Source organism: Aphelocoma coerulescens, chromosome 14 (genome assembly GCF_041296385.1).
Source record: "Aphelocoma coerulescens isolate FSJ_1873_10779 chromosome 14, UR_Acoe_1.0, whole genome shotgun sequence".
In the NCBI taxonomy this organism is placed as follows: Eukaryota; Metazoa; Chordata; class Aves; order Passeriformes; family Corvidae; genus Aphelocoma; species Aphelocoma coerulescens.
Window position 1 is genome coordinate 1,814,736 of NC_091028.1, and position 26,333 is coordinate 1,841,068.

General features: G+C 57.8%; 1 protein-coding gene across 1 annotated transcript; it reads right to left on the minus strand.

Moving 5' to 3' along the window:
• Positions 1–3,896: 3,896 nt before the first annotated feature.
• PRR35 (proline rich 35) lies at positions 3,897–21,822 on the minus strand. The gene is made up of 3 exons (XM_069030251.1): positions 21,604–21,822; positions 8,713–10,424; positions 3,897–7,690 (listed from the first exon to the last, which is right to left on the minus strand). Exons 1-3 carry the CDS (start codon positions 21,820–21,822, stop codon positions 6,757–6,759), a joined length of 2,865 nt encoding a protein of 954 aa, XP_068886352.1. The 3' UTR covers positions 3,897–6,756.
• Positions 21,823–26,333: the final 4,511 nt, after the last annotated feature.

Below are 26,333 nucleotides of genomic sequence, written 5' to 3' on the forward strand. Positions count from 1 at the left end.
TGGAAGCATCGGCCCTGGTGAGAGCCAGAGCACTGCCCTCACCCGCCCCAGCTCTTTTAAGTACCTAAACCCTCAGTGCTTCCCTCCGTGGGCCTTTGATCCAGCTCCAAAGCTGGAAAGGTTCTGCCCTGGGCAAATACCCAGGGAAATAATCCATTCAGAGGCATCTAGGAGCAGGGAAAGGAAACCTCCAATTGCAATAACAGATGGGAAAACGCAGCAGGGAAATTTTGTAGCCTTTTGTACTGTTTTTCCTCATTTAAAGCTGAGAAGATGGGATAGCTACTCCTCCGCACTGGCTACATGCTATGGGGGGGTGGAGAACACGGCTGCTGCCGGAGCAGCTTTGGAGCTGCAGTCTCAGGGACTGCCCTGCACTTCAGTGCTTGTGGCTGATGGGGGTTGAAAAGTTCATGTGGGACTTGAAATACTCCAGCAGTGCAGCAGTGCTCCCGTCAGAGCCAGGGGACAGTCACCAGGGCACAGCAAGATGGCTCGAGGCAAAGATGCCCTCACAGTGGTTGCGGTGGGGAGAGCAGTGAGGAGCAGCAGTGCTGCTTCCACAAACAGCTGGGAGCAGAGGATCCAAGATAAGCCACTGGCAATGTGTGGAGTGATGCCTTCTGTCTGCCTCTGCTCCTCTTCCTCCCACAGAGAAGCTCCCAGGAGGACTTGCTGTTCTTCCCCAGGAGCTGCAGTTGGGATGAGAGCTGGGCTGTCCCTCTGATCTGCATGGCCCTGGCAGATCAGCCCCTGCCAGGTCTCAGCACATCTGTGCTGCTTCCCTGGTGTGCTACCAGCCCTGGGGGCAACATTTGTGCCTCGAGGGGAGTCACAGCCTCCCCTGCTTGCTCCTACTGTGCTAATGCTTCCAAGCAAAGGGAGGAACAACGCCAAGAAGAGGGGTGAGGAAGAGACAAAGGGAATGGTGTTCTCGTGGCGCTGTTAGTACCTTCCAGCACACTTTACTTGGAGCTCCCAAGACCAACACCACTCCTTACTTAAGGTCATGGGGAAACTACCTCACAACGTGCAGCCATTTGGCAGAAAGAAAACCTTCCCAGCCTCTCCCCAGGTGGGAAGTGCAAGGTGAGTTGGGACAGGCCCTCTGGAGTGATGAGACCCCTTTGGGGTCAATTCCTGATTTGTCTTCCCAGCTCCAGAGTCCTTTCAGCCTGGTATCTTTCCTTGCCCTCGGCTCACAGTTAAAGTTGCCCTGTCACTGCTGCAAAGCTGGGTCATTGCCTCCCTCCTGCCTGAGATGGAGCAATTCTGCTCCAGGTTGTCTTTGCAGCTTCACACGTCTGCTCAGAAATCTCCTGGCCGACCTTGGCCCTTCTTGAGCCCACGTTTGGTAACTTTCCACTGCTCTGAGCTCCGGCCTGCCCACGCTGGGGTAAGAGAAAACTGGTTGTGCTGGGCAGGAACCACTTCTCGTCCCCAGCTGGTTCCACCTGGGAGCCCACAGTTCTGAGTGAGTGCCCAGCTCCCCAGCCAGCCGCAGGTGGGGCCTGGGATGCCCTGGCACAGCGGGGTGGGGCACCTCAGCACTCGCCCTCCTGGTCGTCTCTGTCACGGCCTCTGAATTTGCATGGTCCCAAATCACTTGGATCTCCCCCACCCAGCTGCACATTGCTGTGTGCAAGGAGTGAACTCCCCTTGGCAGCAAACATGTCCCCATTTCTGGGTGTCACAGCCAGCACCCTGCTGGTGCTTGGCAGCACCCAACTCTGGACATGGCATTGGCTCTACCACACCTTTTACTTGTGGGCAAATCCAAGGGAGTTTGCAGCTCTGTCCCTTGGACCATGGTTTCCCTGCCAGGCTGGAGTGCAGTGGGAAGAGGTGATGCCCACCACAGCCCCAGCCATCCTCCATGCAGGTGGATGACTCCTGGGACTCCTGGTGACTGTACCTCTGCAGTGAATGTCCCCTTCCAGCTTGGGATCCACCCCCAGATTTTGTCCCTGGCCCTTTGCCACCAAGCCAGGGAAATCTGGGGACACAGCATTTTCAGGGGTCTCTGGGATGTTCCCACCTCATGCTCAGGGCTGCCCTGCTCACAATGAGCAGCCTGACACAACATCCTGCCACCCTTCCCCAGGAGCTCTGGTCCCATCCCTGTGTCCCAGGGTGTCTGGTTTGCCCCTGCACTGTCTCCCCTTGCTGTTGACCCTGGCAGGGCATCCAGCCAGAGCTCATAACCAGGGGCTGGAAAACTGGTTGGGGATGCAGCAAACCCACCCTCCATGTCCTCCACTCCCAGCTTCCCTGGGGCCACATCCTTGTGCCAATGGGATGGGAAGTGTAACAACCTCCTCTTTTACAAGGAGCCTTGGAATCTGGTTCCTTCCACTGCCTTGCCCGAGATAAGCCTTCCCTTAGGGTTTGTTTATTAGGAAACTTCCCTCTCTCCCAATCCCCAAGCTCTCCATTGCTCTTGAAGCCAGAGGAGAAGGAATACTTGAGCAGGAGCAGCTGCACCCACCTGGGGTTAGAAACCCATAAAAGTTGTGCAGCTCCATTGACCAGGAGCTGCTGGGCTCTGGGCTGTGCCAGGGACCTGCTGTGACCCCACATCCCCCCAGCCCCAGGAGCAGGGGAGCTGCTGCCTCATCAGGGCAGGGGAGGGATTTGGCTGGGTCCTCCATCTGCTGATTGGGAGTGGGCTTGGATGGCAGGAAAACGGGGGGGACATGCAAGTAGGGGGAGTGTGGTCAACCATGGCCAAGAGCGATGGCTATCTGGTGGGACTGTGTGTAAAGGGTGGGTAATGGCTCCCTATCAGATGCCTTTAGGGTGACCAAATAGCTGTGTAATGGGTCCTGTGCTGGAGTGGGCTGAGGGCCCTGAGGGTGCAGATTGCAGCCTGGATAAGCCACCCCAGTAGTTCAACTCCCATCCATTATTTAAATGTAAGGGTAAATGCTTTCATCTTTTCAACTGGAATGGTGCCACCAGCTCAGCCACCTCCCTGGTGGCCTGCAGGCAGGAGTCCCTGGGAAGGGAACTGCCTTGGACAGCCATGGCAGGGCAGAGAGGGGAGCAATCCCCTCTGTGGGGGTGCCACCAGCACCCCTGAGGACAATGTGCAAAGGCTGAGGGACAGGGTGGCACTGGGGACACGGGATATGACCCTGCACCTTCTCTCTGATCTTCCCTGCACCAGAACTCGGGGTCTGGTGTTGTGGTCCCAGGGTCCAGCCGTGGTGGACTGTAAAGGAGAAGGGAGGAAAAGGCCGTGTGTGTGTGTGTGCAGGGACTTCAGCAGGAGCAAGCAGTGTCGTCCCAGGACAAGGGGAATGACTTCAAATTGAAAGAGAGTAGGTTTAGATTACAGGTTAGGAAGGAATTCTTCTGTGAGAGGGTGGTAAAGCCCTGGCACAGGCTGCCCAGAGAAGCTGGGCACAGGTTGCCCCTAGATCCCTGGAAGCGTCCAAGGCCAGGTTGGACGGGGCTTGGAGCAACCTGGGATAGTGAAAGGTGTCCCTGTTCATGGCAGGGGGTGGAAATAAATGAAGTTTAAGGTTCCTTCCAACTCAAACCATTCCGGAATTTTGGGATTCTATGAATTAGGACCCTCATGGCTTCTGTGAGGACATTTCTCAACCTGACTTCTGCTGTCAGACACAGTGGGCAGCTCCTCTCCCCAGCTCAGGGCAAGCCAGTGGGATCCTGGTGTTGATCCAGCAGAATGAAAGAGTCAAACCCCACCCACGTGAACACAGACCACACTCAGCCAGTGTCAACATCTGGCCACATCCTGCTGGTGGCTCACCTGGCACCTCAAAAACAGAGGCTCTGTGACAGGAGCTGTGGCATGGGACTGCTGCAGGGTCCAGCTGGAGCAGGCAGAGCTCCCAGGAAAGAACAAAGCAGCCAGCAGCAACTCCTGCTCAGGGGTTTTCCCTTTAATGGTTTGGTTTTTGTTTTGTACATTCGTAAAACTGTGAACAATAAATACTATGTGATCAGCTCCCAGCTTCCACTTGCCCCCCCCCAGCTGTCTGCAGAGGTGAAGGACACAGTGAGTGGCACAGGGAGGGCTAGCACCAGCTCTACTCATGGGAGGTGCCCAGCTCACAGCATGGGCACCACAAAGCAGGGCAGCATCCCAGCTCTGGCAGCAGGATGTCAGGGGCTGGGGACAGAGAGGTGACAGTGTGCAGGCAACATCTCAGCTAAAAAGGGGTGAAAGGCAGCACTGCCTCGTGGGCTGGGCATGGATCTCCTGCTGAAACTCAGGGCTGATGGTCCCAGAGCTCAGCTACCCCTCTGGTGTCCTGGACCTCCAAGGTGCCCACGTTCAGATGGGATCTGCTAAAAAATACGTGCCGATGCTTGGAACTGGGAGGAGATGCTGTTTCCAGATAGGCAGAAGGACCTACATGACTCGTTGTTCCTCAGAGGAGGTAAAGGCTGGGTGGGCAGGGAAGGACATCACGGGAATGGGACTCCAACTTCCTGGCTGTGCCTGTGGGTTTCCTGCTGTGACTGGGGTGAAGGTCCAGGCATGGAAGAAGAGATAGTGAGGGAGGAGAGTAGGGAGCCCTGAGATATGGGAACAGGGAGGTGCTGGCAGGGGGGTTAGGGGCTGCCAGGGCAGCGAGGGAGCTGGGGAGAGGAGATGACAGCAGGGCATGGGGTGACAGAGGGGCACAGGATGGAAGAAGAGGCTGGAGGGAGACTGGGAGGCTGTTGGGAGTGGGTGATGTGAGCAAGGTGCTTGATGTGGAGGGTCTGCTGTGCTGATGGTGTTCTGGCATCCAGATGACAGCACAATTCACACCCAGAAAGGCTGGGCAATGCCACCTCCCTGGGCTCTGGGACTGAGGAACTTCCACCCAGGTTCTGGGGTCTGTTCTAGTGGGGTCTTCCCACCTTCCCTTGTGGGACCAAGGCCATGCGGAAAGCAGCAGGACATGGCCCATCAGGAAGATCTGGAGCTGGCTCAAAAGGGTTACACTGCTGAGCTGAGCATCTCTCCTTCTGAATGTCCCACTCCCCGCCACCCCAAACTTTCCTCCGGAGAGAACAGACCAATAACCCCACAGGCCCCTGCGCCCTAAGCAAATTCTTGCAGTGAGAAATAAACCCCTTTGATGAGGTGGAAGCTTTGTCCAGAGAGCAATCAGGTGAGAAGAGCCAACTCTTCCTATAGTCTGGGTCCATCAAAGCACCCGGGAGTCCCAGGTCCCACGTGGGGCCTTGCCTTCTTCAGCCACCACGGTGGAATTGTCCTCTTTGGGCCCAAAGCGTGTAAAGCTCCTGGGATGTGCTGTGTAGGTCCCTTATTTGTGGCTTTGCCACTGTCCTCTTTGTCCTGCCTTCCTGGCCCCCATCCCAGCACTTCCCATGTCAAGGAACAAGCCACCGAGGTGGTGGTGAAGGCCCTGGGTGCTAACAGAACACCCCACTGTGTCTGAACACGAAGTGTGGGTGGGAGAGGAAATGCTTTTCTAGGAGAGCACTACAGGGAGGGACTCTAAGAATTCCTGGCCCAAGCATGAGGGCATCCTGAGCCAGAGAAGATGCTCCTCAGAAGGGTGGTGGGGACAGGGATGTGTGACTGCCCTGCAGTGGGTCCCAGTCTGCCCAACAGAGTCAGGAGCCCCCAGTGAACACAGGAGAACGTGGCCTTTTGGAAAGGCCAGTGCTGATCCCACAAGCAGCAGGCACCTGCCTGAGTGGTTTGATCTCCAGTGCTCTGGCTCAGGGGTGGTTGCTTGGCATTGTTCCAGCCTGGGATGGGCCAAGTTTGTCCCTTCATTGTGTTTTTTGGGATCTGTGTCTCTTGAGCTCTGTGGTTCATGGCAGCATCATCTCACGCATTTTGCTGCCCCAAGTGCCAGCGTTTGGGGGATTAGGAGTAGTGGGCAGGAGCTCCTGGGAGCTGAACTCTGCAGGATCGGGGCCTCGGTGAGGAACATGCATCGTGTCTGCATGGGCAGAGAGGGAGGGAAGGTTCTTTCTGTGTGAAGGCAAAAGGAGGGGCTGGACACTGGATGGTCAGTGGACAGGAACAAGTCCCCACAGCCCAGCATTCCCTACATGTGGCAAATGGCCCTGGCAAGAGAGCTCAGGGCCCAGGTGTGGAGCTGGCAAGGTGGCTCCTGTGTCACACTTGTCATTGTGACTGGTGGGATGTTCTTGTCTCCACAGTGCAGAAAACTCTTGGCCTCTGGGTCAATCCAGCTGCGCATCTTGTTCCCAGCTGTGACCCTCCAGCCTCCGTGGGATGAAGCCACAGTGTCCTTGCTCTCTACAAGGTGACAGCCGTGGTCTGTTTGAGCACAACCTGGACCAAGGCTTGGCCCTCTGTAGTCCCTCCCCTGTCCACAGATTGTGGGAACTGGGTTGCAAATGTCCCTGAGTGTCCCTGATGAGAGGGCTGGGTGAGCCTTTTGATGAAAGCTTGGTGCTTTTGGCCGTTTTCTCTTGCTGCTTTTAGCAGTTTTCTCTTGGTGCCTGCTGGTGACTCCCCTTTTGAAGGGAATTCCAGGACTGGGGTGCTGAGGCTGGGAGCATGCAGAGCCCAGCAGCACTGTCCGTGACACACTGGGGAGCACAGGGACTGGATTTTTACACCTTGTGGATTCAGCTGGGGGAGCTGCTGGAACCCCACACAATGTGGTCCCAGCCAGGCAGTGGTGGCACTTTCATCCATGGGGAAAAGGAGGAGTGGAGAGGTGGGACACTGGGAAGGTGAAGCATGAGGTGGTCAGTGAGATCCAGGAGCTTTTGAGCAAGGTGGACTTAGGGGTCAGCATGCAGAGGGCTGTGGACACACACGGCATCGGTGTCGCTGGGGAGGCTGCAGGACAGGGAGCGCTGCATGGCCCGGCAGCCCAGGGGCCCATCCTCGGCGCTGGCCGGGAGCTGCGGGCCCTGCGTGCTGCTGGATCTGCCGTCGGAGCAGAGCAGGACGCTGGAGTCTGCCTCGCACTTGGTGGTCCGGCTGTAGTAGGGCTCCATGACGTGGCGCAGCTCCAGGGGCACGGTGAGGGGCAGCACCTCGGCCTTGATCACGGCGCCCAGAGGGGCCTCGGAGGAGGCCGCCCGCAGGCTCTCGGAGCGGCTCATCTTGATCAGCAGGTCAATGGTTTTGTTCTCGGCCTCGAGGAGGCAGTTGGGCAGCCCCTCCCCATCTCCAGCCTCTCCGGTGGCCGGACATTTGCTGAGGGGCCCTTGGTCTTTGCCGTGAAGCTTCTCACTTCCCAGGCTCACATTGCAGGGCTCCTTCTTGGCCTGCTGGACCTTCTCCAGACCTTCTGAGGATCTCTTCACCGACAGATCCAGCGGCCCCTCGTGGGGTTTGGTGGCTTTCTCCAGTGCCTGGTGGATGTGGTAGAGCTCCCTTCGGATTTTGACCAGCTGGTCCCTCAGCTCTTTTTGCCCAGGGGTGTCCTCCTTTGCCAGATCAGACAGTTTCTTCTCCACCTCTTGGTACTCCTCCAGGGTTTTGGACAGGTCCCCGATTAGCACAGTTGTGGCCTCAGAGCCTGCCATGGTGGCAGAAGTCTCTTGGAGTCTGCTCTGCTTGCAGAAGCCATGGTCCATGGCAGCACCCACAGAGGGAAGGACTTCTGTGTCATTGCCCCTCTCTGGTTCCTCAGGCTGGCCTGTGAGGACATCCGAGTGCCAGTGGTCCAGGGCCTTGGGGATGTGGCCAGGGTTGGCCCTTGAACCACTGCAGAGAAGAAGTGGATACAATCAGTAGGGAAAAAGACAGGAAAATCCTCAGGCTTATGTCCAGGGCCAGCACTACCAGATCTAGCCAGGCTTCCTCCACTGGCTGCTGCCAGCATGAGACCCTTCCAGGAAGGGCTTTGGTCAGAGCAGGCAGAGCCCTGGCTGGACCTGCTCCTGGCACTGTTCTCCCAGAGGATGGATCCTGACACACTATTTCATGGCACCGACAAAGGGAGAGGCCAGTCTGGGGAGATGGTGCTGATCCCACCTCAGCTAGCCAAGCCTGGATTTCCCCTCTTCTTGGAGCACTGGAGAATGTTGATGGAAATGACCATCCCACAGTCCTGAAGGCCTAATTGGAGGGAATCTGTCCAGCCAGCCTGAGAGCATGGAAAGGGCAGCTGGAGATAGAAAACCACAGAGATCTTCTCCAGAGAAAGCTCCTCTGGGTGTCAAAGCAGTGGGTTTACTGTGACATTTTTCTTGGAGCCACAGCTGGACTTGCACAACCAGGGGAGGAACTGAAATTCTGTTTAAAGGAGCTGTGCACATTTCTAGCCCCAGGTAAAAGGAAATGTTTGGGAACGTGACCCTCCTTCTGGGCTTTGAAAGCAGAAGGTGAATCAAAGGAATGCAAATGTGTATGTTTAAAAATAGACAACAATTGTTCCAGCAAACCTGGGATATCTGGGGACACGAGAGGCACTTTCCTGGTGCCTGGGGAGCACAGGTCCACCCCACACAGACACCACATCACCTCTGGCTCTATATAGATCAGGGGAAGGCAAGCGACAGTGTGTGTGACATAGCCCAGGTGCTTGGAGGCACCTGGGAACTTTGGAGGCCCTGGAGGGCAGGGAGCTCTGCTTGGGTGGGCACTGGTGTGGACCACCAGCCTGAAGAGTGCTCAGCTCCCTGGGGCTCATCCCATGGATCAGTGGCGGGGAACAGAACAGGATATGGAGATAAACAAGGTCAACATGAAGTGAGGAAGAGGCAGAGAGATCTCAGGCACCTTACCTGCTCTGGTAGCTGAGCTTCCCAGGCATTATCCTTTCAGGTCCTAGCAAATCCAGCCCATTGGCAGGGAACTTCCTCTTCAAGGGGTTTCCCGGAGGGCTGCTCGTCTCCAGACAGGTCACCACTGGCAACTCTGTCTTCCTGACACTGCCATGGGTGAAAGCGCCATCCTTCACCCCCACCACGGTTTGGTAGATGTCAGTGGCTGACTTCTTGCGTAGGTTGCTGAGCCCCAAAGCTGGGTTGCTCTCCTTCTCCTGGGACAGCCATTTTCCCTCTTCTTCCTGCCCCAGCATGGCAGAATGGCCGAGCTCAGAGCCTGGCTCCTCCCGCACACCTTTGGACCAAGGAAAACCTGTCTTCAGCACAGGAACCTTCAGCAGCCCGGCTTTGTTTGGCTCACTGGAAGGTTTGGTTTGGGGTGGTGTGGGCATGACTGAGCCCACCAGCTGCTGGGGGTCTGGCTTGCTGGAGGGCATCTTGCTCTCCGTGGAGCCGAAGGTGTGCTCGAAGAGCAGCGGGTAGTAGAAGCGGGGGAGGAAGGCTGAGCGCTCAGGGCTCTGCAGAGGCTGGAAGTGGGAGGCATGGGGGTGCATCAGCTGGGCTGTGGAGGCCAGGAAGGGCAGCTGAGCCAAGTGAGGGTGTGTTGTCGTGCTGTTGGCCATGGTGGGGCTCAGGTAGGAGAAGAGACTGGGGTTCAAAGGGTAGTTAATACCCAGCAGCGAGAGGTTCAGGCCCTGAGGTTCGTGGTAGTCACTGTAGGCTGGAGGGGGGTAGCACGGAATGATATTGCTGTCGGTACAAGGTGGGGAGACCTCAGGCGTGTTTCTCCTTTGCCCATTTGCCACCAGTTTCCACTGCTCCATCAAAATCCCACCGCTGGCCAGGCATTTCTTTGGCACTTTGCAATGCTTTGGCTTAGCATCTAGGTCAGGGGAGGCCATTTCCCTGCTCTTCATGACATGGTTCTTGAGGGAGAAGACATCCGTGATGATGAAGTCGGGCTCCGCTTCCTTGCAAGGCTTGTTGTCCCTCTTGTTCTTGAAGCCGAAGACCAAAGTGTTCACTTCTGGTTCAGCTGGGTCACCTTGGCAACCTGGCTCTTCATTTCTCTCTTTCTTCTCCCCCGCATCCAACTCCCTCAGCAGGCCAGCAACATCCTCTTCCTCCTCCTGGAACTGGCCACCTTCCTCACCAGCCCCTTCAGCAGGCAGGATCTCCACCCCTGTCATTGGCTTGTCCTCGTGGCCATCCCTGCTGGAGACCTGCTTGGTCCGGATGGAGCCTCCCGGGGTGGCCGAGGAGTCGCAGGCGTCCTGCTCGTCCCGCCGTCCGCGCAGGCGGGAGCTCTCCGTGTGCAGCAGCCGCAGCTCCGGGTGCAGCAGGTTGCCCTTCTTGTAGGGCCAGTCAGACTCGATGAGGAGGGACAGGGAGTTCTTGCACAGGCTGTACTTCATGTGGTTGTAGAGGTGGGACTTCTCCATGCAGGTGAAGGGACACTGGAAGCATTTGTAGTTGTAGGGTTTGCCCCATGGCCTCGGGATGTAGTGAGGCTTCTTCGGCTTCCTCTCCTTGTGCTTGTAGACTGAGGTCAGCTTGCAGCCCACGTCGTCCTTGGACATGGTGGAGGCTGCCTGGAGATGGCTCCTGGTGGGAATGGAGGGGCACAGCAGGTGAATCTTCCCACACCTCTCCGGGAAGCACAGTGTGCCCTGGAAGAAGGACAGCATGGAGGTGGTGAGCTGTGCCTGCAGCTCCCAGGGAGATGGCTCTGCTCTGTGAGCACCTCCTGGCCCCAGAGAGTGGAGCTTTGGGGACCTCAGTCTGGAGCTCCCAGGTTTGAGATTTAAACCCAGGCCAGTGATGGAATTTTTGCCCAAACCCAGCAGGTATGCCTGTATGTGCTGATCCCATTATCGACCCTCTTCTCTCAAGCCACTCCAGAGGAAAAGGAAAACAAACACTATTAAAGCCGTTGGAGCTAAACCACCTCAAACTGACATTGAGGTGCCCAGGTGACCTTCCTGGCCAGCCAGAGCCTCTCTGGGGCAGCCCCAGCCCAGCTCAGGGACCATTTCCCTGCTGAGGGCAGGGAATAAAAGAGAAAAGAGTCAGCAGCCCCAATACCGTGCTGGGCACAGACCCATTTGGCTTTGCCATCTCCTGGGGTACTGCAGTGCCAGAGCCAACTGAGGTATTCCAAAGCACTGGCACCAAAGCTGCTGCAGAGCTGGGCTAAGTTCAGGTACCTGCAACCCTGCCTGTGAATGTGTGATCCCGTGCAAAGAGGGCGGTGGGATGGATGGACTGGGTGGGAGAGGCTGTGGACTGAGCCTGTAACCTGGTGTGACTGCTGGAAAAGCAGTCCTGCCTCCCTGGCCTGTGGGATTGACACTGTCCTGTAACAGAACAGGGATAATCTGGCCTGGAAAACCAATCCAGGCTAAACTACACCTCCCCCACTTCCAGGTGGTGCTGAGATCAAAATGTCCAGGCAATAATCCCCCGCAGGACCCTGGCACTGGGCTGCCCCCTCTGTGCTTCCCACCACAACCTCCTGGACACAACCACAACCTGGGGACAACAGTGTCATGCCTGTTCCACAGCCTGGCCCCCACCAACTCTGAGAGTGGCCAGGGGGCACAGCCCCCCACTCCTCATCTCCCAGAGGAGCCAGACCTGCACAGGCTCCACGGTCATGAAACTGGGCTCCTTCACAGATGGCCGAGCAGTCACGGGACACCGATGCAAACGCCTGGGTCACTCCTCCAGATGCTGCTTTGCTCTGGAGGGTCTTGCCAGCTTCTCCTGGGAAGAGCAGCGAATTTGGCTCATTCTGTATGTCTGGGGCTCATTTCTCAGGGGCCCAAACCCTTCCCCCATGCATCAGGTCCCAGGGCAGAGCTCTGCCCCAGAGACCCTGCAGCCAGGCTGGTGTGGGATTGCAGAGCCCAGAAAGAAGGCCAGAAGCAGCTCCAGATTGGGACCAAAGTGGCAGCTGCAGCCATTTGGGGAAAAAATCTGCTCCCTGGCTTCTGGGAAGAAGGAGACAAGATTTGGGGGATCGGAAGGGAAACAGCGTGTATCTCTGCAGCTTTGGGCAGCTGGGACAAGGAATTGCCAGGGGGAGGTCCAGGCAGTGGCTCAAGAGCCTGACAGCCCCTGCACTGGGCCCTGCTCCCCAGCAGCCTGGAATGTGCCCAGCCATAGCCCACATCTTTCTGCACTGGTCTGGGGGGCTTCCCTGAGGGCTGGGGGGGAGCACTGCAGCTCCCAGGCCAGGGGGATGGGCACAGCAGTGCCGAGGGGCTGGGATCAGAGTGGGATGGGCAGGGAAGGGGCTCCTGCAGCAGCACCACACCAGAGGATGGATTGCCACATGGCCCCGTGATAGTGCCCACCTCCCACAGCTGGATGGCATTCCTGCTGCTCCCCTCGGTGAGCCCACACCCCTGGGGCTGACCTCTCACCCTGCAGCCCCAAGGCCCCGTGCTTTTTTCCCTGATCATCTTGCTCCAGGTACACAGGGATGTTCTGGCTGCAGCCTGCAATACCAGTGGCCCTGGGGGCAGTCCCTCCAGCCCCATGCCCAGGCAGTGGCTGTGCTGGGCTGAAGGATGCTCCCATGCTCTGGTACCCCCTCTCCTCACTGTGGGCACCAGGGACATCCCCTTCCCCTGGGAGCATGGTGAGAGTGTTTGTGTGATAGAATTACCTGCACAGAACCCTTTCAAATTTCTTTCTGAGGCTTGACATCAAACAGCAGAGTATCTCCCACCTGCCATGGGGACAGGGAATGAGCCGTGCTGTGGCTTCCCCAGGGGCACGCTGAGCTGCAGGCAGGGCTGGGGGACAGCCCCCTGCATGCCCACGTTGTGGGCTGAGCTGGTAGTCGACCCTGCCACTAAGATCTGCTCATGCAGAAAATAGGCAAAAATGTCCTCTTGTAACGAATCCGAACTGGGATGTGCAGGGGAGCCCCGGGGTGCAGCCCTGACCCGCAGCAGCCCAGGCTGATTTCTCCCATCGCAGTGGGATGTGTGGGCAGAGCTCGGGGCCTCCCGCCTGGAGGTTCACCTCAGCACTCCCAGCCTGCCCGCCTGCCCGCGGGGACACGCTCGTCCTTCAGCCCTCAGCCACGCTGGGTGTGCGTCACGCCTGTGAGCCGTGAGAGCTCCGCACACGCTGCGCTGCCCAGGGGAGCAGAAGGGATGCAGCAGCAGCTGGGCAGGATGGGGCCCCTCTGAGCATCACTCCCTGGCTGCAGCCACTGAGCCTGGGGTGCCCCGAGCATCCCGGACCTGCTTGTCCCTGGTCCCCTGCCCCGTGTCACCCTGCTAGAGGGCAAGAAACCAAGGGTGGCCGAGCGGGGAGCTGGGCGCCTCGGCCCCGCTGCGATGCACGTCGCTTGTTTGCAGGTCAGTTGAACAAACATTTGCTGTTTATATGCCAGAGGCAGATTAAATCTTTGCTGGAAGACTGGAACTGGTTGTTCCGTTCCTGCACACCTGATCCTCCTCCTCCAAGGCTGCTGCAAGAGCCGTTTGTTCCCCTCCTGTGCCCGGTGGTGCAGAGGATGGCAGAGAGATGTCCCGTGTAGGGACAGGCAGCTTGGCTGCTTCCACATCCTCCGCGCTGCGGAGAGGAGCAGCAAGGGAGGAAAAAAGAGGAAAGAGCAAAGAGAAAGAATGGGAGAGAGCGGGGAAGTGCCCTGCGTGTGAGCCAGGCGGGCTCCGGAGGAGCGGAGGCATCCCCAGAGCCGGCTCAGGCCCTGCGGAGCCGGGAGACAGGCGTTGTGGCTCCTGGTTGCTGAGCAGTTCCCGCACCAGCAGATCTTCGTGGTCTGCTGAGTCTCTCTCTGCCACAACACATTATTTCCAGTGGGCTGTCAGCTGCGGCGGCGGGGGCCGTGCCTGGGGGCAGCGCGCGGCGGGGACCGCGCACCTGTGCCTGGGAATTGCAGCATCCCCGCTCTCCTCCCCGGGACCGCCGAGGGGAGAGGGGCACGCTCCGATGGAGGGAGCCGAGTGGCAAGGGGAGGAGAAAGAGAGGGAGAGACAAAGGGAAGGAAGAAGAGAGAGATGCCCAGGGAAGAGATCTGCAGTCCCTGGTGCTCCAGTAGTTAAAAAATCCCAGCCTGGTCTCCAGGCGCAGGGATACAGGGAAGGGCACGCAGCCTTTGGGGCAGCTGAGCTACAGCACCTCAGTTGTCCGTCCGGCTCATGTCTCTAATAACAGCCAAAACTCGATTTCCAGGATGTAGGACAATCATCTATGGTACTGCTCCAATTTTCCGAACCCATCAGCCATCCCAGCAGACCGGGTGCCGCTGGATGCAGCCCACAGGATGTACATCCCCACTCTGAATCTGCAGGAGCTTCTCTGGAAGCTGTGGAAGCGTTCAGCCCCTGAAGCATCCTGCAGCAGGGAGTTCTTGGCACACCACCCAGAGCTTCATCCTCCAGCTTGTCCCCACAAGTCTCATTTGATGCCCCCCAATTCTTTGACTGGTAGAAGCAGCAACTACAGTCCCTGTCCACCCTCCAGACACATGGTTCACCACCACACCCCTGCTTCACCTTCTCCTTTCCAGGCTGAAGCTGGACACGGGGCCAAACTCTTCCAGATCCCACCCCCTTCCCTAAGCCTGCTCCTGGTGTGTGGTAGCCACTTGCCGGAAGGGGCTCAGTCCAGTGGGTTTCCTGTAGCAATACAAACCCTCTCCACCTGTAGGTGGGCATGTGAACTTGCCCTGATCTGCTTTTGCAGACTCTCAAGAGCTTTTCTGGCTGGAACAAAGACCCCATCTCTCAAACTGATGTCCTTTCTTTGCTTCTGACCTCCAAGTGCTCCAGTGCTGACTGGGAGGCTGCCAGGGAGCTGCAACGCTCCCATAGAAATTGGCTGCCCTCAAGCTTTCCCAGATGGCTGTAGGACATGGCACGGAGGAATGGGCTCAAGTAAGGCACTGAAGTTCTTCTCCTCGGTGTTGTTGTGATGAACCTCCTGCCTTGCACCTCGTCCTGCAGCTGAGGATTCCTGTGGTCTCTTACATGCAGGTCCTACCTTCCACGGGTGGGATTTCATTGGTGGTGCCCTGCACACCCAGCACCAACCACAGGGACAACTCTTCCCTGCTCCTACATCCACCAGTTGCTTCCTTCCAGGCCATCCAGGCCCCTCATTTCGTAGGGCTCAGCATCACTGCAGTCTGTGTGGCCCTGGCATTGCTGTTTGTCATCCAGGGATGCACTGCCCTGGTGACTGTGCCAGGACAGGACGGTGTGGAGCAGAAGGATGGCCCTTTGATGGGATCTCACACCAACCCCACAAACCATCCTGCTCCTGCCATTACCCGGACTCTGCCTTTCTGGAAATTCCCGTGGGGTTTTATCCCGTTTTCCCCAGCTCCGTGGCTGGAGCAGCCGGGCAGAGCCGCGGGAGGGGAGCGCGTGGGGCGGGAGCCACTGATCAATGCAAACCATTTTCCCTACACTACACGCTTTTGCCGCAGGGGCTGCTCGGCTATTAGCGGCTATCGGGTCCCTTTTCGTTTTCATAGCCTGGGGTTGTGTGATTTGAGCTTTTAAGCGTTTATCGGAGCTGGGATGAAGGCAATTGGCCATGGTAAAGCAGCAGGCACTCGGCAAGAGGAGGGAAGCGTGGCTGGTGGGGCTGGGAGCTCTGCACCTCCCCAGCCTCGCCCTGTACAGCCGCTGTGAGTGACTGTGTGAGGCCATCCCACCACCTCTGCCTCTGGCTCCCTACATCAGCAGCTTTGAAACTATTCCCACCTCGAGCTGTGCCTTCCTCCAGCTTGATCTCAATTGTTGCACCGAAATTTCTTCTCTTCCCAAAACCACATCTTCGGAAGAGCTGGGGTTTCCTGTCTCCTCCAAACAGCCAGTCTTTCCATGTCTGCCCACCCACCACGCCTTCATGTGCAAGGCCAGAGGCTGTGACCTACGTCCTGTAGCTCAGGGTGGCTCTGCTGCTTGGAGGGTTCTTCATCACCACTTCTGTGTCTCCATATGGGGGCTCACCAAGCCATGTGCTTCACATCCCAGGGGCGAGACCAAGTCACAGTCATGGTCTACAAATATGACAGCGTTTGGATTCCCAGCCTTTGGGTTTCCAGCCTTTGGAGGGATCTGGAGTGTCTGGTTGGGGAAGCTTAGCTCTCTTCACAGGTGGATTTAGGTGAGACCCAAAACCCAGCCCAGACATGGGGTGGGTCCATCTTTGTGAGCATTGCTGCCTTTGGATGTGCAGGTTGTCTGGCATCTCCTGCCCGGCCTTGGGGTGTCCTTCAGCCAGATGAACTTACTCCCTGCCATGTGCTGGAGTCACAGCACCTCCACATGTAAAGTTTTCCCTCATTTTGGGTCAAATCTTCTCCCCTTTGTGCACTTGCTCAAGAAGTGTGGCTATGTCTCTGACCTCTCCTCCAGCCTCCACCCACAAAAAGTTGGCCTGAAGTCTCCCTGTGGCAACCCCAACGCCCCGTGAAAAGCATTCAACCAAGTGGCAATGGGCTGGAGTCATCATCGTCTGCCTGTGACACTCACAGCACAACTCACAGGCTCCTTGAGAGATGAGATCAGGCCGTCACAGCCTCCAGGCTACTCTCCAGAGACGTGAGGGTCCTCCACCGCAAAAGGCTTTCCTCCCACAGCCTTTCCTGCTGCGAACCCTTCGGGGGAAGAGGCAGTTCCTGGTGAGGCGATGTAAGACTGTCTCTCCACATTATATCAACCACCCGCAAAGCTTCTGCCTTGGCCCCACTGTGGGAGCTTCCTACATCTTCCTCCACCTCCTCTCTACCTGCTAATGGAGCCTCAGGAGACCACAGGCTCCCAGCCGTGGAGTCAGCAGCTCAATGGCAAAATGATCTCCAAATTTGTGAAGACATCGTCAGTCTCCAAATGAAAATGTGCAGCTGGGTAGAGGGGAAGGTGTCTGTGCCACTCAGGAGGATCAGCAGTGTGGTTGGCAGCCAGGGGTGTGCAGAGGAGGTGGTGTCCTTCCCATCTCCATGGTGAGCATGGGAAGATGATGGACAGCTGGAGAGGACTTGGGCAGCTTAACTGTGTGTAGCTGGAAGAGGAATGTAGGTGCAGCCATCCTTTGTGCTAAAGTCTGTGTCATGCCTGTAATGTGCAGGCCTTTCCTGTTTCCAGAAAAAAATTCCATAGCTTCTTCCAGTTTCTATGACCTCTGGAATTCCTTTCCCCACTTACAAGTTTCTCCTTCTCCTGCTGGTGACAGCCGAGGATGGATCCCACTGCCTGTGGGTGCCTGCACTGGGAGGTTGCCTTCCAGCCTTCCATCTGGAGGACCTCTGGGGATGGTGGCAATCTCCAGAAGCCCTTTCTGGTCACCAGCATGTGTCCCCTGTGTGTGCTGTGGCACACCAGCAGCAGTCCAAGAAGGGCAGTGTGGGGCTTAGCTCTGCTCTGATTACCACAATCCACTTCTCCCACCCAGCACAGACCAAGCCACATCAGTGTCCTCAGTGTGGACACAGAGGTTAGATCATCTACCTGCCCACACAAGCACAGATCCCCAGTGCAGATATGGACAAGATTCCACCTCCTCTGCCACCTCCCCTGCAAAGCAATGAGCTCTGTCATACAATGAGGTGCATTTAGTCACCCCTTGACCAGCCTGAAGGCTCCCTGAGGCTCCCTAAACTTCTACAGCCCAGTTCCTCATAATACAAATGTTCTCCTCTTCACTGTCCATTTATCCTTGGACTGTTCACGGTCCGTAAATGCCCTGGGGATGGGAATGATAAAAAAGGAAGGAGATCTCTGCTTTGCTTCTCCTGGCTTGGCAGAGCCCAGCTCTTTTTGTGTCTCCTAAGACACACTGAAGGTGGCCAAAGGCTCTCATATTGATACGGCCTTGCTCACATCCCGAGCTCTCTCCCATCTGCTGTTCCGGTATTTGCTGCTCCACCAAATCACTCTCCATCTTCCCCCCCAGAAAATTCACCTTCTTGCAGTTCAGATCCACCCAAGATCCTCTGGGGACAGGAACAGGGAGTCTTCACCCCTCCTCTGCCTGGCCCCCTCCTGCCTTGCAGCCCAGCCCTCTCCTGCTCCTGGATGTGTCCATCGCTGTGTCCTCACTTATCCTTTGCTACAGGAGAGGAGCTTCTCACAAGGACATCCCAAGCATTTCCCTCACCCTTCCCTGTCTCCATTCTTCCTGCTATCTTCAGAGCCTTTCCCACCCTCTCCTCTCTCAATCCAGCTCCTGGCAGTTAAGATTCTGGCTCTGTTTTTGTCTTGGATGTGGCTCCTTTCCTGCAAAGCTGCTTTTTAGCCCATTTGCCAGGACATGCCCTGCTGCAGGGGGTTACTGCATCCCAGCTGTGGGACTTTGCCATTCCCTTTCTCCAGCTGGGAGCTGCACCTTGCACAGCCCTTTGAGCCTGGCAGTCCCACCAGTTCTTGACCCACCTTGTCTTTACATTTCCAGCTTGGCCATGAGGACACTGCAGCAGGCCATGTCAGGGGCCGTGCTAAGGTCACTTAAACAGGATCCCTTTCTCTCCCTCCCCTGTCCCGGCAGCCAGTCCTCTCCTCACAGTGGGCAGTCGTGCTGCTCTGGCAAGATTTCCTCCCAGTAAATTCACCCTGGCACCTTCTTGCTACCCTTGAAGGTGGAAAGAACTTCAAGGAGGGTTCACAGCTGTCCCAGAGACCAAGATTATGTCTGGCTCACTCTGGGTGCTCCCTGATGGGTCTGAGCCGTGGGTGCTGCAGGGCCAGGGGCTGTTGTGTCCCTGCGGGGACCTCTGCACATCTCAGCAGAGACTGGGGTGGAGCTAGCAGTGACCAGGGATTGCTTGGCTGTCCCACACCTCGCCCTCTTGGGACTTTCTGAGTTGGGTCAGTGTCCTCAGGGGCTTGCAAAGCAGAGCATTGCTGGTGGCAGCCACCCAGCCGTCATTTGGGATCACCCCACGCAGCTGAAGAGCTTTCCTCAGTACACCCTCAGGATACAGACCTGCCAGCAGGCACCCTGAGTCACTGCCTCCCTCCTGATGGACTCTCCTGCCAGCTCAGGTGGGCAGGGGAGAGCAGGAAAGGGGACCACAGATCACAGGGAACAGACCTTGCTGCACACCCCTTCTTTTTCTTGTCTGGGATGTTGTTCTCCCAGGCTAACCCCCAAAGATCCACATCCCCTGAGTTACAGGACAGGTCTCTTTTTAGCCAAAACATGGCCAAGATGGGGCAATGATTTCAACTACCACTAGAAAAGGGGGGCTGTTGCAATGCTGAGGCCCCAGCCAGGAGGACGTGGGCTTATCCCTGCTCCTGCCTGCCGGCTCCCAGCACTGCCTCCAGCCAGCAATTTTAGGATGGAGCCATTTAAATCATGACAAGGTCTAACCAGCTACCAAGGAATTGCCACCTTGGTCCTTGGAAGGACTTGGTTTAAGGTTAAAGCCAAAAATAAACTGGGGAGGGGGGGCTTGATATGCTGACCTGGCAGTGACACCAGTGCAGATCCGTGACCACATCTATGAAATCCAGCCCACTGTAAAACCCATTTCAAAATGGTCCTAAGTAGGAACATCTGCTGCTTCTCCCTCCCCATCCTTAGGGGAGCACAAACAATTCCACCTGCTAAATAAAAACCTACAGGGGAGACGGTCCAGCGCTGGTTGGGGCAGCTTGGGAGCAGCAGGGAAATTGCAGAGCAGAAAAGCTAGCTGGGATGGACTCCAGGGAATGTGGAGGAGCTCTGCTAGGCAGAAACCTTCTCACAGGGATGGGACACCGTGGATCAGGGCCAGCCCATTGGGACACCCATAAACCCTTCAGGAGAGGAACTCAGGTTGTTCCTGGGGGATACCTGGATCCCAGCAGAGAGGAGGGAGGAGGCTGCTCCGCAGGGACCTGGAGCACACCAGGCAGCACATCACACCCTGAGCACATCACACCCTGAGCACATCACACCTCATTGCAGGCAGATTTCTCTCCAAAACACATTTTTAGTCTCAAAATACTCATTTATTCTTGGGCAGGAACCTCTGCAGTGCCGTGGGCTGACCTGTGGGCAGCAGGCACCTCTCTGCCTTCTGCCTGGTACTTGGTGACAGTGTTTGGTTGTGCTTTTAATGCAGATCAAGGGTGATGCTGCCTGCTGGGATCCTCTCTGTGTTTCCAGCTCCATTGCACCCCAAAAATGGGCTGAGCTGCTCAGCCCCTGGCCCCGCACCGTGGGCAGTGCCTGGGCTGCAGCGTGGGGAGGGGAGCCGAGGGATGTTGCTGTGAGTGGAGGCAGGGACGCCGAGCGGGCAGGTAGCACTTGGCCACCAAATTGCCCAGCGAGGTCCGTACTGGCCAAGGGATGACCAGGAGGAGTAACAAGGGCCCGAGGCAAAGCCACCGGGAGGAGGCAGGGATGTTATTAGCTGGTGCAGGAAGCGGGGATGCAGCTCGTTAACCTGTGCCGTGCCGCAGGACGAGGTGGAATGGCCGTGCAGCCGCATTCCTGCGGGGCCCGGCTGCCCGCACGGTGCCGGGAGCAGCTGCTGTGACAGTCCCCGAGATGCCTGTGCAGGAAGGGGGTTTTTTCTGCATCCCCCCTCTCAGCCGGGGTCCCCCCACTGCATCTGGGTGGGGCAGCGCTCTGAAATGTATTGGGATCTCCAGGAAAGGGTGAGAAGACCTAAGGGAATGAGGGGTGACACATCCGCATCCTCCTGTCCCAGGTTTTCACAGAGGGGAACTCAAATCCTCGCCATGGAGGAGGAGTGAGAGCAGGGCAGCAGCATCCACTGGATGCCAAAAACTTCTCCCCGTGCCAGTCCCAGGATTTGCCACCACCCTGATGCACAGCTGGGCCTCACTGATTTCCTTACCTTTTTTTAAGAAGCCCCTGACTGCTGTGAGCTGTTCCTTGTTATGTGACCTTATGATTTAATTGTCAAAATTCCTACCAACACGCATTCCCTGGCGTCAGGAAGTATATTCCTAGCTGATACCATTAAGCATCTCAGTAACTCACCTCCTCTGGCAATTCAACAGCTCAGTTTAGTTTCCACTTCCTTTAAGAAGGATTTAGAGGGAAAATAAAAATATGGATAACAAGGATAATACTGCCTTACTGTCAAATTTCCCCCCTTCCCCTGGTTTTTATTTTTCCACAACTGCAAATACTCATCACATCTCCAAACCTGCAGAAAACCATTGATCTTTTTGATTATTACACAAATGTGGAGAGGTAAATACGTTAAAATTAACCTGCCCTCTGTGTCCTCCCAGGCTGGTTCCCTTTTTCCGATGTATCCTTTCATTTTTCAGTAGGGAAACAGTGAAACCTCTGCAACCACCACACGGTCACGGGGAAAGCATCCAAAATCCTCCACAAACTTTCTATTGTCAGGGACTCGCGTGAGCAGATCCCCGGTGAAGGCAGTCGGACGTGTCATTAGGAGAGCAACCCAAGCAGAAAGGCCCCATATGACCTCCCCGGTGCCGAGCGCCTTTAATAATCAGGAGTTACACGGCTTGCAAAGAGACCGGAGAGCGGGATCGGAGAGCATCCCTTGGGAACAGTCGCCTCGCTGCCCCCAGCGGGTTCGCACATCCCCGCTCCGGGTACCGGCTGCTGCTCCCGGCAGAGCCCCTGCCCGTGGCGTGGCGCAGGGCTTCCCTTGGCACCGCCAGATGCCCGGGAATTTATTTGGGAGAGTGCAAAACTGGCAGGAGCAGGCAGCTTTTAACAGGGGGATGTTTTCCGCTCCAGGTCTCAGGTGGGTTTTGTTCCCTGCCCAGACCCGCAGTGAGCCCCTCTGCTGCCTCCAGCACCTTCCACCCTCCGCGCACCCCGTCCATCCCCAAAACAGATTGAAATGTCAGGACTTACAGCTCGGCCCCCGTCCCGGCTGGGTGCCTGCTCAGGGCCGGGAGGCTGCGGGGAGGCTGTGGGAGCGGGGCGAGGGCTGTCCCCCCCGTCTGGGACCCAGCGTCCCCAAACCCCGCCGAGGCGGGGGGCAGGTGATGTCCGAAGCCACTCCTGAGCATTTACAGGGTTGTTTGCAGGAAACATCAAACTCGGGAACAGAAGCGCCAACCCAGGAGTCATCGCCCCCCCCTCGCCGTCCCTCCCCACCCTCTTGCTTGGTCTCATTTGTACCGATTTGCCCCGCAGGCTTCGCGCTGATTTGCCATGTCCCTGGCAGGGCTTCGACCGGGGAGGGGGAGCGGGAGCCAGACGGGGAGAGGATCGGGGGGAGCAGCCATGGGGAGGGTGGTGGGGACCAACAGGAGCCTGGCTTGCCAAAAGCAGTTCAGACCTAGAAAAAGCTTTAATGTGCACAGACGGAGCAGGCTGGGAGCAAAACCAGCTGGGCTGGAAGAGAACGTGCTCGGCAAGAGGCTGGTTTGGGGCTGGGTGCGTGCGTGGCTCCGGGCTGGCTCCTTGCTCCAACCCTCTGCCCCCGGAGGGAAGGCAGAGAAGGGAGGGGAAGGTTATATGTGAAAATTCCCCTTCCAACATCAACTTTTCCTATCGACGAGTGATGGGCAGGATGCCAGCCTGGTTTTCTCCGGCATTAATGATTTACCTGCTCCAGCCACCAGCCCTTGCCCTGACAGCTCCTGCACCACATCTCCAGCACAAGATCCCCCTCTATGCCACGGGATGGGTCCCCTCGAGCTGGGACAGCCCCACCGTCATGCCCACCCTGCGCCCACCCTGGAGCCGATACCATCACTGCCAGGTCGTGCCCACCTTGGAGCTCGTGCCCTGTGTGGGCTGAGCACCATCACCCGTGGAGAGAGACAGGAGCCACACGTGGGGGTGATTCGGAGCTTGGGTGCTTCCCCTCTCCTCTTGCAGGTCCTTTTCTCCTAGAAGTGAGTCCCCGACCACCCAGCTGGGGCTTCTGGCACCCACCAGGGTTTTGCCCTGGCTGGAAGGACTGTGGGAAGCTGAATCCTGAAAATCTCCTCACAAGATGTTGGATCCAGTCCAGACATCTGCATCGGGCTGTCCCTGCATGGCATTGTTTAATGCAATTCCTTAAAATCGGACCCTTCCAAAACCTCCTGATGCTGTGGGCCAGCTCATCTCTTTGGAGCCAAGAGAGGAGACCCTGTGTCCCCCCTCACACCTGACCCACCAGCTCCCTGTCGCCCGTCCATGTCCTCGGTATATTATCTTACAGGGCTCTGGCGTCAGTGCTGAAGCGCTGGGTCCAGCACTGGGCACAGCACTGTGGGCACCCCCTCGGCTCCGCACCCCCTGTGCCATGAGGGGGCCCTGGCTCTGCTCCCGTCCCCGAAGCGCGGCAGGGACACAGCCCTTCCCGGGCACTCCGCAAGCAGCCGGCCCCAATCTGCCGTGGCACAGGGCCACCTGTGCTGGCTGCCCACGCCATCTGCGAGGAGGGGGCCGGGGGGAGCCGGCTGCCATCCCCCCGCCCGGGTCAGTGAGCAGGGGGACAACTGGGGTGGGGGCAGCACGGCTGCCTCGCTCCGGCCGGGTGGATGCCACTGCGTCCCGGAGGGGGGAAGAGGAAGGGATGGGGGCAGCCCCCCGCAGGTTCCTCCCGGGGTCTGCTGCTGTGGGGCTTGCGGGGACATTCCTGAGCCCTTCAGTGGGGACAGTGTGCACCCCGGCCGCCCCGGCTGGCTGCACCATCCCAGTCCCTGCTGCCTCTGCGTGTGCCCTGGGGCGCAGAGGTGGATCCCGGGCGGGTCTTTGGGGGTGTCTCGAAGCCGGACCCCCTTGCACTGAGCGCATGGCTGAGCATGGGGACATCCCATCCCCTCCTGGGTGTCCCAAGGGGAGCAGCCAAAGGACTTCCGGGAGCCTGTTAGCAGAGAGATGTCTCTGCCCTCCTGCTCGCGCTGGTGGCAGCCACCATCCTGTCTTCCTTCCCTGCTCAGCTCCAGGAGCATCCTGAGAGCTCCCGCCCGCCGCCGGAGCCCACCGCGTGTCTGGAGCCCTACACCCGCTGGAGCCAGGCACCGGCAGGCTCATCCCAGGACTCCCCCCGGGCGCCGTGGCTGTGGCTGTCCTGCTCACAGGGGACGTCGTCCTTTGATGAGCCGATAACGGAGCTTGCCCTGCGCCTTCCTACAGGTAGCCGGAAAGTTTTATTCGTCACCTGCTCCTGGAAAGGTCACGGCGTCCTCCTCCCCCTTCTATTTCTGGCCCGTGCCCTTTCGCCGTCAGACGGGAAGCGCTCCCGTGCGCTGGACCCCGGACACGCCGTCTCGGTGCGGCCGCGTCCCCGGCGCCCGGTCCCGGGGGCGGTGGGAGCGCTGCGGGGAGGATGCTCTGTGCCTGCCCGCACGCTGCCCACGCCGCCCGGGCTCTTCACGGAGAAACCGCTGCAGGGCGGGGTGAGCCGTGTGCCATCGGCTTCACGGGGAAATAATGGGAATTTTGGGATGCTGCTGGAATCACCTTGCTACAATCCCGGAGGAGGTGGGTCTGGCCCCGGGTGTCACAGGCACCGACACGCTCCCGAGGGAACGGGGCTGCAGCAGTCGCTGCTGTGCCTGGAGTGGGGTGCCAGGGATGCAGCGGGGACTGTGGCTCTGGAGGGATCCCGGGAACCTCACCCAGGGTCGGTCCTTCAGCACAGACACACGGTCAGGTCAGCTCGCAGCTTCCCTGCGCAGGCTGGGCAGGCGCCGCGGATGGGAAGGAGAGTCACGGGAGCATTCCAGCGCCGGGGAAGCATGGACCGAGCAGTGCTGCCGGGTCTTACTGCTGCCGCCCAAAAGTGGGGAGCAAAAAAGGGAGCACCCCTCACTGACAACAGGAGACCGAAAAAGGAGATTCACCCTGAAAACTGCCCTCTGCTAAAACCCTGCAAGTGTTTTCCCCTAACTCTGAGAAATACCCAAACCTTCATCTGAGCTCTTCCCGGGGGCCAGGCAGGATCAGCCCAGGGATCCACCAGCTTTCCCAGCCACTGTAGCCTGGGATCACCCTGGACCCAGCTCTGCATGCGTGGGTTGACTTTCAGCTGTACAAGGAGCCCTGGAGACCCTTTGTACCCCAGGGAGGGCCCCCCATTACTACTCACAGCATCCCAGCTGAGACCCCAGGAAGAGCTGCAGAGGAGCCCAGCTCCCCTTTCCAGCCTCCCCAGTTTGCCCAGGCAGTGTTGCACCATTAGACCCCTCACTGTACAGAGCCTTTTCCAGCTCTGGGCCAACCTTAAAAAGGTTGAGAAAAGCCCCGGGGAGCTTTTTCATCCCTCTTTGTTCATGGAGCAAAGATATTCCCAGCCCTGAATCTATAGATTGGCCCTTAAACTACAACAATCTCCGGGGACCAGAGAAACAAACGTAGATTTTCGTTGCGGTTTGTTGTGTTTTGTGGTTTTTTCTGTTTCTTTTCCTGCGCAGACAGCCTTTGCCCAGGAGGGGTTAGCATGAAAAATGCATGTGGGGATTGGGGGAGCGGGGGGAGTGGGAGGAAGGAGCTATCGATCAAGTATCTCTGAAAGCCACACAGCTGTGCCAGCCCCGCTGCCTCTGCCAGCCCTTCCCGGCGCTCCCGGTGCCGGGCTCGGTGCCTGCCCCGGCTTTGGGATGGGGTGCTTGATGTTGTGCCCAGGAAACCGCCCTGGATCACGGAGAGGAACCCGTGCTGCAGCGATCAGATACCTCTGCCAGCCCTTTCCGGCACTCGCAGTGCCAGGCTCGGTGCCTGCCCCGGGTTTGGGATGCAGTGTCTGATGTTGAGCCCAGGAAGCCGCCCTGGGTCCCGCAGAGCGATCGGATCCTCGGCAATCCCTGCCCTGTGTGAGGCTCCCTCCATCCAGGCTCGCAGATCGCTCCCTGCCATACGGCGTGTCAGAAATGGGCTCGGTCCCTTTTCCCCCGGATCCAAAGGATTCTCCTCCCAAGCTCTGCAGGACCATAAGGAGGATCTGTGGAACAGCAACAGCTCTGCCCCCTGTGCCCATCAACCCTCCTGCCAGCCCCACACCTCTTACCACTCCAATCGGAAATAATTATAATAATTGCAAATAAGAACGATCCTGAGCCTGATGCAAACGTGGACACAGCCCAGGTATGAGGGTGGCTCCAAGGCGGGCAGCCACGCACGAAGGGGGGTAACCCAGCCCCCCCCCCCGGACCACGAAGGGCAAGCTGAGGCATCTCCAGCTCCAGCAAGAGCTGGTGCTGGCAGGAGAGCAGGGACACAAGTCCTGCTCTCAGCTTAGGAGCTGTGCTTGATCTGGTCCCGGCAGAGCTCCCAGCAGGGCTGGTGGTTCCTACAGGCAGTGTCCTCACAGCCATGTCACTGGGAAACCCAGGACACAATCCCTGGATCAGGGTAAGGCACTGCAGGGGCAAAACCTTCTCCAGATAGTGCTCATCGAGATGGGAACACCAAGCAATGGTGCTGGAGTGGATGTTTCATGCTATTGATGTCTTCCCCACCAAACCCAGCACTGCTAGCCAAAACCAGTCTGGAGCCTGGGAGAAGTGGAAGGGCTGATTTTAGGTATCACCTTGGCTGAAAGTGCCCTGAAACTTGTCCCATATTTGAGATTTGGTAAGGGTGGGAGAGGAGAAAAACAGTGAGGAGAAAAGTGGTGGGAGAAAGGGATTATCTTATCCCGG

Excerpts from the sequence above, each read along its gene's own strand:
- PRR35 (XM_069030251.1), bottom strand. The coding sequence starts at position 21,822 with ATGACTCCTGGGTTGGCGCTTCTGTTCCCGAGTTTGATGTTTCCTGCA. Across the intron at positions 10,425-21,603 it reads GCCGGGACGGGGGCCGAGCT|GGCACACTGTGCTTCCCGGA; the intron begins GTAAGTCCTGAC and ends TCCTTCTTCCAG. Across the intron at positions 7,691-8,712 it reads AAGCTCAGCTACCAGAGCAG|TGGTTCAAGGGCCAACCCTG; the intron begins GTAAGGTGCCTG and ends TCTTCTCTGCAG.